General features: G+C 38.6%; 1 protein-coding gene across 4 annotated transcripts in view; it reads left to right on the forward strand.

Annotated features, from left to right (window-relative positions):
* The window catches only part of LOC111870432 (sec1 family domain-containing protein 2), a 28,368-nt gene extending 17,062 nt beyond the window's left edge, over positions 1-11,306 (forward strand). For 3 of the 4 annotated variants that reach the window (XM_023862742.2, XM_023862735.2, XM_023862749.2), the window contains exons 9-13: positions 646-774; positions 1,027-1,222; positions 2,521-2,620; positions 3,525-3,680; positions 10,998-11,306. In XM_023862742.2, the coding sequence (XP_023718510.1) occupies positions 646-774; positions 1,027-1,222; positions 2,521-2,620; positions 3,525-3,680; positions 10,998-11,223 (807 nt within the window). In that variant the 3' untranslated portion in view covers positions 11,224-11,306. The remainder of the gene's footprint in view (positions 1-645; positions 775-1,026; positions 1,223-2,520; positions 2,621-3,524; positions 3,681-10,997) is intronic. The other variant, XM_023862757.2, reaches the window with a different exon arrangement.
* The last annotated feature ends 415 nt before the right edge of the window (positions 11,307-11,721 follow it).

Below are 11,721 nucleotides of genomic sequence, written 5' to 3' on the forward strand. Positions count from 1 at the left end.
TATTTTTTATTCTGCTTGACACACACAATGCTTTAAAGGGTCATTATTCATATATCAGCATTATTAAATATTTTTTTTAAGTAGTTACAGTGTAGAGTGAGGAATACATTTTGAGTTTCAGTTTACATTATGCTAATGAAAATAGGATCACGTGAAAACATTTAGAGCATCGTATTGGAAAGAACTGAAAAAAAAAAAATGATTTCCAGCAGTGTTTCCAGGCATGTCCCAGATGGAATGTGCACATACAGTCAAAATGAAACTGCAGTCACTAATGGTTAATGATAATGTGTGTATATTCTCATTAGAGAAATAATATGGTTATTTAATTGTCAAATATAATGCCACAATTGTTCTATGTTTATTGGGAAGGAAACTTCAATATAGACATTCATAACTTGTATAAATTTCTAACATGATGGCTTGTTTTTTGCTACAACTTCATTTTTAATTAATTAAATGTAATTAAAATACTAGACTTATAAGGGATAACTTTTTTCAGCAAGCTTTGGCTGTAACACAGACATTAGACATTCATAACTTGTATAAATTTCTAACATGATGGCTTGTTTTTTGCTACAACTTCATTTTTAATTAATTAAATGTAATTAAAATACTAGACTTATAAGGGATAACTTTTTTCAGCAAGCTTTGGCTGTAACACAGACATTAAGAGCTCCTCGTTCATCTCAATTGGACACCATAGTTAGCATTGAAAAGTTGCTAGTACAGAATCTGGGCTGCGCTAAGGATGGAGTTGGAATATTGTCTCAGGTAAATAGCAGCAATTACAAATGAAAATATACCATATGCCTAATTGGGGCTTTAATAAATATTTAACATTTGTTATAGGACTCACATTTTCAGGTGACTCAAAAATGACAGGACTCATTGCTTAGCGCTGTTTTGTTTGGGTGATACAGTTTGTGAAGTTCTATCATTAATGAAGGCTCTTACTGTCAGACATCCTGAGCCCTCCGGCAAGTGCTGATTTTACATGTAGTACTGTAATACTGTTACATTTAGGTGACACAGCTTCTGAGAACTCGTCGTGAACGAGGGCTGTTGATGCGAGACATCCTTGGGCTTTTGATTCATCTCTTTTCCTTGGCAGGCACTGATTTCCTGTTCCCAGCAATGGAACAGAGTCATCTACTAAATGCTCTGAAACTGGCATTATATGAAGACCGAGGGCAACTACAAGGAAATCTTTCTGAATTAGGTAACTACAAAGCATTGGTCAAATTATATTTCGTTGAGAAAGACTTTCAGGCATATAAAATAGAAATAAATATTTGGTGATATTTGTTTTGAACTTCACATAGTGTTGAAAGTTGTCTAACTATAAGATACTTCATACAAAGAATAAATTTATTAAATCAAAACATTGTTATAGATTAAATGGGACAAATCATTTTGCACTCAGCGTCAAATAACTGGCATTTGTTTTGATATTGCCTGTTCGCCACAGGGACCAGATTGTTACTCTTACAGTAAATGTTGTAACATATTGCAGGATGATACGGGCCATACAGTTGTAGTATAGACTACAAGTTAAGACTATAGCCAATGAGCAACAAGATTTTATAAGAGCTCTGTAATTGTGTTGTTAGTTTAAGATGGTAGATTTATTCTTCCATGAAGAAATTGAAGTACGTAACTCTCCTACAAAAATTTTATGCCTTCCAAAGAAAATGAAGCTCTTGAAATATGTGAACAGTTCCACTCACAATCCAACTTGAGTTTTCTCAGATTTTCAATTTTTAACACAGTTAAACGCATTCCAGTTACTTCTGTAGCCTTGCTTCTGTGGTGTTTGTCTTTATGTTGTGACATGATTAAACATAAAAACCCTTGAGACAACAGACACTACTGTTAATGTTGGATGCATTGTAGCTCATCTTCCTTGACGGATATTTTTTACCAAGCATTATAGTAGTTGCCACTTTACTTGTCATTTAGAAAATCCAATATTCAATCTCTTAGGTTGGCCACACTTAAATGATATTGTAGCAATTCTCCTCAGTGTATCCGACAAATTCTATAAACTTGACCATGACCATTTCGTTTGTAATTTACATTTACTGTCACCTTAAAATTTGTATTCCTTCCATGAGTCTCATAGCAGAAGTTTGTAATGTTAAAGTATAGCGAAACAGACAACATAAAAAATTTGAACTTGAGGTATCTAACATATTCCAACAACAAACACTGAGGGGATTAGAAGGTGTGGGATTCAAATTCTTTTCGGATTATACTGTCGATTTTTATCCATAATTTGCATGTTCATATGTATTTGCCTTATGGCATAATTAATATATTAATGCATCTGTTCAGTATTTTGAAGAATAACATTTGTAAATAGTGTACTCAGTATTTTCTTTAAAGTTGTAAGGAAAATAAAAAATAACACAGATTTCCTTTAGTGTTTGTACAATGTTTTATTTTCCTTCTCTTATAATGTATTAGTATGTTGTTATTTTCATATAACTCTCATTCTTATTTTCCTTAACTTTGCAGTTAATTCAATGGCAGAAAATGATTTTGCAGAAATAGCAGGAGATATTTTCAGTAAACTTCAGTACATAGCTTCAGCAAGGAAGGCTCTGGTGCGATACAGGTACGATTTAAAACAGCTGTTATGGAATGACACCAGCAACTGTGTTTACACTTTTATCAGATGTGGTGATAATATGTTGAGGGAGAAGATACTTGTGAACAATAGTCCAGATATTCTCCTTTAGTTCAGCAAAGAAACTGGCCTAAAAGTTAGATAAAAATGAGGTGTATGAAAACAGCAGTTAACCTTTTTGTTATATAAAAGGTGGGGAATTTCTGGAGTAGCCAAGTAGCTGTTAACTTCTCAAGAAAAATTCCTCTCATACAATTAGTTATAGAAATATGACCCTAAATCAAATGATCAACTAAATAAAACCAGTGCTTTTTGCCTTTCAGTATGAGGCTGTAAGCAATACAAGTACTTTTTTAAATATAGAAAATGTATTATTAAAAACAAGTTAATAACATTTTTGAAAAAGTATTACATGTTGATCAATATACTGAATCTTTTTAATATGACACATATAATGCAGTACAGAGCATATGTATTATCTCTTTTAATAATTCTTGGCTCTTGACTTGAGTGCAGTTATCTTTTATTCCAGAATAAAAAAACATTGAATATAACCATATGTAATGAAACATTTGGGAATGTTTCAGGTCACAATCTTAAGTATTTGGGAATATCTTTATTCTGACTCATTGCATCTGCAGTCTTGTGTGTCCAGTACCTTGAACTGTAGGATATTCTACTCACACAGTGACATTACCTGTGGAAACTTTGTAGTACAGCATGTAGGTCTAAATCTCTCTATAGGCATGTCAAGTTGAGGGATTATATATATATATATATGTGTGTGTGTTGTTTCTGTGTAGAAACTTGGCTGCAGTTGACAGCTTAGCATCCTGTAATGTAATTATTCATGTTTTCCCTCCCTAATATTTTTCTCTGTTATTTCTCTCAGAACTCTTCTCTCTCGGCCCACTCCATCACATCCACTCACTTATCACAGTTTGCTTCATCAGCTCATGGCTGATGTTCTGCATCCTGATTGTCCAGATCTGCCTGACTTGACATGTAAATCTACAGGATTGAAAGACTTACTGAAAAGCGGATTCAGGTATTACCAGTAGAAACATATTTTATAAAACTTCAATTAAAACATTTAAACAATCTCCACATGAATATGACAACACACTTTTTGCTGTATTTATGAGGAATTTGGTGATGACAATAACAGTATGCTGGGTAATATTAATATGCATTGTATGGAAATAGGTGTCAAGGCGTGGACTGGAGTCATCTGTCTTAAGATGGACTCCAAGTATGGGCTGTTATGAACATGGTAATGAACCTAGAGTTTCATAAATGGTCAGAAATTTCTTGACTATCCAGGTGACCATTACCATCTCAGGGACTGTGATGTATGGAGTTATTTACTTTATAGCTTATGAACATGAAACTGAGAAAACAAAATATCTAATATTGTGATAATTGAACTGTAACCACAGAACCCCACATGAGATAAAACTTTGTGTGTGTGTTCTTGCATGCATGCATGCTGTGAAATGAGGATTTCCTTTTGCAGAATTTGCAGAGAAGTGTAGATTCAGTTCTCCAGAACTGTAAGCAAAGTTTCAGTTTTACCAAACATAGGAAGTTGGAATAGCTCAGTCAGTATAATGATGGACTATGGGCTGGATGGCCATAAGTTCAATTCCTAGCAGGGGCAAGTGTCCGGACTGGCTCTGGCACTCATCCAGCCTCATATCCAGTAGGTAACAGGGGTTCTTTCCTGTGGGGTAAAGTGGCTGGGGTGTGAAGCTGACTACTTACCACCAGCTAGTGCAGAGGTCAAGAATGGTGGAGCTGTCCTTTCACTCCCCAATACATCTTCATGGTGCCATGCTTAATTAATTAAGCACAGGGACAACTTTACATTTTTTACCCTTTTATAGTGTTTAATATACCACTGTAGGAGAGGTAACAGCCAGGAAATACATTACTTGACTAATTAAAATTAAGGAGAAGTAAAATCTTAATTTATGTAATATTATGTAAATTACTTTGTGAACAAAAACATTTACTACATGAAGATACCATGATTCTGGTTTTCAGTGCCATTCATTTTGTAGCATGTAGAGCCGTTACTAGGTAATGCACACGTTCACATGGAAATGATTTGAATAATGTCTCCACAGCAACGAATCAACATGCAACAATAGAGGACTGTTGGGAACAGTATTTTCAGCTCAGTCTGTGCAAAAGGGTTATACAGTGCGTACAATCAAGTGCGCGCCGCGACTGCAATTTGCCGTGAGTCATACCACCGCAGAACGGATGCAGTCGCGGGGAGTGTTGCAACTCCTCCCCGCGACTGCATCCGTTCTCCGGTGGTATGACTCACGGCAAATTGCAGCCGCGGCGCACACTTGATTGTACGCACTGTATAACAAGGACACCAGCCTGGGAGCTGAGTTGTCAGTTGAAATTCAGCCTGTGAAGAGAAGACTAGGAGGTTGGTGTGAAATGGCTGCCAGCCTGGAAGTTAGTCCGTTGTAACAGAAGCGGTTGGAAGAGAGCTGTCATTCAGAAAGGACTTGAGCTCAAAAGCAGAAGAATGGCCATTGTTGGAACACTTACCAGGCAACTACTAGTGAAAAGAGTGCGAGCATGTGCTCTAGTGATTTGTAAAGTGTGGAAACAGTGATGGCACTATAATTAAGTGTAATTACTAGTTGTGTGCTAAAGTGGTCAATAAATTCAGTATCCAATCCAAAACCCTGGCTAATGCCACTCTAAATACATTATAACTGGTGTCAGAAGTGGGATTGGATTGAATTGTTGGACTCAACATGGCAGTAGATAGATGTATTATTAGCCTACAAAAATTGAACAAAAGGCAGAAAGATGATGGAACGCCTGCTGGTCAGGATAGCTGCCATGCAGGAAAAATGTTCTGTCACCACAGGGAGATAATGGCAGAAATTAGGGCCTGGCAAAAGAGAGATTAAGGCTGACCAAGAAGTAGCAGTGACCTATCCAGAAAAGATGGGAGCCAATCCAGAGGAAATGGAAGTCTGTAGTGGTGCATGAGGAAGTCCCCAAAGAAGAGGCTGCAGTGAAAACTGTCAGAGCACTGAAGGAACAGTACAGGGACTGGGATCTAACCGTAGGGCACTGCCGACAGCTGAGAAATGGACCCAGGGCAAGGGTGGTTCCTGGAAGAAATAGGCTGCTGCCCGCAAATAATGACCCACCATGCAGGAGCAGCATGGTATAAGGGATACAGTCATACAGGACTGTCAGTTGAGCAGGGACAATGGAAAAATCAGATGAGGGATGTTTCAAGAGGAACCTCAAAAGGACGGACTTCAGGAAAAGACAACCAGATGGAAAGCATGGCAACATTTTATGAGGCCCCCAGACAAACCATCAGGCTGAAGATAATGAAGCAAACAGTCAGGCCTTTTATCAGGATTTGAAAAATGAGTGTCAAAACATTGTGTAGGAGCTGGTCCCCTTCGAAACAAAAGAAGAAACTGCACACAGCTTAAGAGCCAGAGATGTAAGAGCGCCAGCCACTCTATGAAGTTTTGCCTGCACCGACTGGAAAAGAAGAAATGATTTTGAGCCTGTAGGCTCTTTGGGATGAATAGCCTTAAGGAGGAAGTAGTGGGGCATATTTGCTCAAAGCAAGAACCATGGAGCCACAGAAACATCTGTTGCTAGTGAATGGCACTGACACATTTTTTCTAGGCAATTGCCATGAAACAGACAACAGAACGACATCCATTGCTAGGTAGCAGGTTCTTAATAAGCAAGAATAGACAGCCACTGCTAGGGAATAGCTCAGTAAACGCATTGCTGCAGCAAGGGATATGCATGCAACAGAGGAACAGTGTTTTTTACGTGGTCTATGCCAAGATGTTATAAGCAAGGTACAAGGTTAGAGCTTGGTCAGTTAGTCTGTGAAGAGAAAACTTAGTTTGAGCAAGATTCACCGCTGGAAGGTAGCCACCATTAAGAGAGGACTTGAACCCGGGAGCAGAGAATTAGCCATGGTTAATGCCATTACCAAGAAAAGTTTAGTGAAGACACTGTGTGCTGGAAAAGACTTAGCATGCGCACTGATGATCTGAAAAGTGTGGAAATCAGCGATGGCACTGTCATTAAGCATAAAGTGGTCGATGAATCCAATATCCAATCCAAACCATGTCTGTAGTCACTCCTACAAATGGCAATATGTAATTTAAGAAACATTTGTGTAGATAAGTGCATTGATGCTCCAGCTTTGTCTCTCTCTTGCGCAGCTGTGCTGTTAATTTTCACCTTCATTCAGAAATGTCATCCCTTTGTTCTGTTATAAATCCTATCTTTGAAGACAGTCCTTTTGAAACTGGAACATGTATAATAAAGTGAAAACTTAGTCTTGAATTCCACAGTATTGGTATAATGAACATTTTCTGCAATATGTACCAATATTGCTGTATATTTCCTGATATAGATAGTATAAAATTGGTATTGTATGACAAAATTCAAAGTTCTATGTTATAAGTCCATACAAGTACCAGATGAGAAATGAAGTTATAACTGAGGTTGTGATACATGCTTTCTGGTCCAGTATATGCTACATGACAGGAATAGTGATGAGTAGGAAGCATTTGTGAAATGATTTGCAGGGGAAGATTGAAATACTGAGGGATAAGCCTGCCCCAGATTCCACACATCTTGGGCCTTTATGATGAGAAGCCAGTATATAACTGTCCTGAGATATAATGAGCAGAAGTAAAACCTTCATCAGAAACCAAAATCCTCCACTCCATACTGATAAGGAAATGTTAAAATTACAATATGTAAACTGAGTTCCACGGCATCATTATGCATTCGTCGCTCATGGAGCCGAGCCCTTCTTGAGAAGCCGCCAATTGTGCAGCTGCTCAAGAACTTTCCAGCATTTTATGGAACCCAGAGGTTCATTACCATGTCACAAGAGCCCTCCGCTGGTCCCTGTCCTGAGCCACATTGATCCAGACCATACCATTCCATCCTATCTGTAAGATCCATTTTAATATTGTCCACCCACTTACGCCTTGGTCTTTCTAGTGGTCTGTTTCCTTCTGGCTTTCCCACCAATATCCTAGATGCTTCTATCCTCTCCCCAATTCGTGCTACATGCCCCGTCGATCTCATCCTCCTTGATTTGATCATTCTAATTATACTTGGAGAAGAGTACAAGTTATGAAGCTCCTCATTATGCAGTTTTCTCCAACCTCCTGTCACTTCATCTCTCTTCGGTCCAAGTATCCTCCTCAGCGCCCTCAGTCTGTGTTCCTCCCTTAATGTCAAGAGACAAAGTTTAACACCCATACAGAACCACAGGCAAAATTATAGTTTTGTATATTCTAATTTTTGTGCTTTCGGACAGCAGACAAGAAGACAAGCATTACCAGCATTCAATCTCCTCTTGACCTTTAGCTGACGAATGTTATATATTGTAACGTGTTTCGTTACAGAATACGCCGTAGAGATCGTTAATTGGTTTATTCAACAACCTACAAGTAACGGCTACAATTAATTATTACACAGTTGCGGGGTTTCACACTTTATAACCCTAATCGCATTAATCTGTTAACACTGTTGCGGGGTTTCACGATTTATAACCCTATGCGCAAATCAGGTCACTCTGTGTTCAGTGGTCTACACGTTGACAGTAGGGGAGCTAGGTATCACTGTATCACACGCTCCCAATTACACAATCACACACACGTCCGGATCTTCTTTCCGCGACGGCTGCTATACTCCAACAGTAGTCGGCTGACTGGAGAACTGTTGATAACACACTCGGCGACTGTCACAGTACAAGTCGACTCGGCGACTGTTGCGTTACAACTCGGAACTGTCTTCGGCGATGGCCAGGCTACAACTAACTGGTAGCTGCTGTGCAGTTTCCTTATATAGCCGCAGTGGTGCCTGTTGCGTTCCACCTCACAGTAGGAAGTTGATTACGGGTACGTAGCGTTGCGCGTTACGTCACCGCGGAGGGGTGGGAGGGAGCGCTACGTTACCGCCACGCGCCTGTGGCCTGAGTTGCCACGTTGCTGCTGGGTAGGGAGGGGTTCCCCGTTGCGCAGCATGTTACAATATATATACAGGGTGTCCCAGGAGGAATGTGCCAAACTTCGGGAGGGTGTTCCTTATGTTAAAGTATGCCGATATAACCCAAAACACCTATGTCCAAAGTTGAACGGTTACGGAGATAATGGCCCAAGAAAAGTGTGGTCTTCTGGCAGGTCCAAGCACTGTACCTCGCTGTACCTCTCAGCTGAGAGCCCTTATCTATGTTTGTCCTTGAGTGCGATGATACTCCCTAGCCGTGCTTATGTAGTTGGCTCATACCAGAACGCGCAGTCAGCACGTTACGTCATCGCTCGCCAGTCATGTGTTATGTATACTGCTTGGAAACCTAAGGACAATTATGACATGGCGAGCGAGTATTTTGTACTTCAATTTTATGGCTTTCCGTCACTCACAAGTTGGTTTGATGTTACGTACATTATTAACATTACAGAATCCACATATTCCTGCCAGTTTTAATATGTATTTTGTAATCAACAAGTGTGTAACCCCGGTCAAAGTTTGACACTTCTCGGGCCATTATCTCCGTAACCGTTCAACTTTGGACATAGGTGTTTTGGGTTATATCGGCATACTTTAACATAAGGAACACCCTCCCGAAGTTTGGCACATTCCTCCTGGGACACCCTGTATATGCAGGAAGCAACACCCTGTAATGAGGCAGGACAAGTGCTCTCTTTGGGAGTGCTGACAGTTTGATCTTGGGTTTGAAACCAAAACAAACCCAGTCATGGTCATGTCAGTGGTTCATTCCTTAGCTCTGAACAATGAAATCGTTTATCATGGTAGGGTTTTCAATACTGTTTATGTTTAGATATGACTGTTAATGACCTGGTTAGCCAAATAGAGGCCAGCTTTGTTCTGAGAACTGAGGACTAAATATTCATCTGTGCTCGCTTAGTGCTTCTAGAGCTTTCAAGGAAGTGTGAAGATTCAGGGATTGGTTTTCAGTAGTGAATTATCAGTTAGGAAGTCAGTATCAGACTCGTATATTTCTTTATATATCATTTTTATTTTGTGTCTTGGAAGAGGTATAAACCTACTGAGCCAGTATAACTTTGTGAGTAAAAGGCATCTTCCCCACTGTGACTTTAGGTATCAGTGTTGGACTGGCACTCGTTTCGACTAGTATTATAATTACTTTGCATCACTATTTTGCGAGTATTACTAACAGGTGAGTGTCGCTTTGTCAGTTGACATAATTTATTCAATTTTGCTGGAACCCCCCCCCCAAGATGATTCTTCAGTCACACACAAGGTGAATATCACATTCACTGGCATTTCTTGGGGAAGGCCAAGGTTATCTGGGGCCCATCTGAGTCAACTGGAGGTGAAACATTCACAACACTGGCCAACCAAAGGGAAACAAAGATGTGTGTTTTGCTAAATAAGAAAAGCAGGAGTACCATTTTCTGTTGCAAAAAGTGTGATGTTGCGCTGTGTGTCGCAGACTGCTTTGAGAAGTGGCACGCGCGTCAGAGTGTGAGATATCGTAAACTGTGAAGTGATGCAGTTCAAACTCATGGACAGTCTGAACAGAATATTATTGTATATAGTGTGATTATATTTACAGTATCACCAAGTCTCAAGGTAAACTACAGATTTCATAACATAATAAAGATTATATTTTGCATTTCATGACAAAATATTCACAGTTAATTTTCGTTTGTAAAAATTGCTCTTTTGTGTATATATGTAGAAAATTTTATTGTCTCTCAGATTGTCTTTAGTTCGTATTTCTATGTTGCATAGAACGGAAAATATGTAGTTTTTTCTGAAAGTTTGCAATGTTATAGAATTAGGGCGATTTAAATTGCAGCCACAGAGAGCTGCCAGCAATTTAAAAGTCCATACGTTGAAGGTTAATTACCTCCTGAATTAGGTTTTGAATTGTCAGTCGTTCCTAAATATTTGAACAGTGCCACATTTTCAAAACATCTGTTACCTGTCATTATTGACAGGTTAATTAATAATTGACATTATTAATAGATTTGTATAAGTACACAACTTAATTGAATCCTATTATGTAATCATTTTGAAAGGATAATTTCTGAGCGACTAGAGATGCAGTGTTTGACCAATGTAATTGCAGAGTGAATGGGGTGGGATTATGGTTTTCCCAAAATTAGACATGAAAGCAGAATCTCCATTTCACTGTTACATTTTTTCCCAGGATTTTGCATTCCTTTGCTAAACAGTAACAAAACACAAGAATGAGAGTGGAACTATATGTTGTAGAAACTGTACCTTGTATTTTGCCTTTAATTTAAAGAACCGGTTTCCAATGTTATGATTACAGTTTGCTGCTCAACAGACCAAGACAGCAGCATCCATTAGATAACCCACAGTTGATTGTGTTTATACTGGGTGGCATCACTGCGCAAGAAGTTAAATTAGTTCAGGACATGGTGATTAGCTCTGGACAACAAACACAAGTTCTAGTTGGTGGTACACGCCTTCTTTCACCAAATGATACTGTGGAAGCCATCTTTTTTAAAGATCCACTTATGCAACAAGCATTGTAAGAATGGTGCTCTGTTAGTATTATCATATTGTTATGTTGCAGAGTGTGGAATAAATGAAAAAGGAAAAAGTGTATTTCTGAAAATGTGTTTAAATTACAATTTTCATACTGATATATCTTAATGAGGTTCTCATGGCAGTGAAAATTAAGATTGTGATCTTTTGGATTATACCATCATGTAGTTTTGTAGTTTGTTACCAGTGTTTCAGAGGGACCTGCTTCCTCTATCTTCAGGATATAAGTTTCTGCCCTACCCAGAAGATTGAGGCAGCAAACTCCTTAGAAATGTAGGTAACCATCTTTGAAAACTACCCATTGTCATAACCAAGGCCTGGATTTTGATGACCTGAAAATATTTAAAAAATGACCTATAAAATTACCAAAAAATTCAGAAAAATGACCTAAAATATGACCCAGAAATGTAATATGTAGGGCCCGGATTTTGATGACCTGAAAATATTCAAAAAATGACCTAAAAGAGAGAAGAAAGAAAGAACAC

This window comes from Cryptotermes secundus, unplaced genomic scaffold (genome assembly GCF_002891405.2).
Source record: "Cryptotermes secundus unplaced genomic scaffold, Csec_1.0 scaffold1674, whole genome shotgun sequence".
Lineage (NCBI taxonomy): Eukaryota > Metazoa > Arthropoda > Insecta > Blattodea > Kalotermitidae > Cryptotermes > Cryptotermes secundus.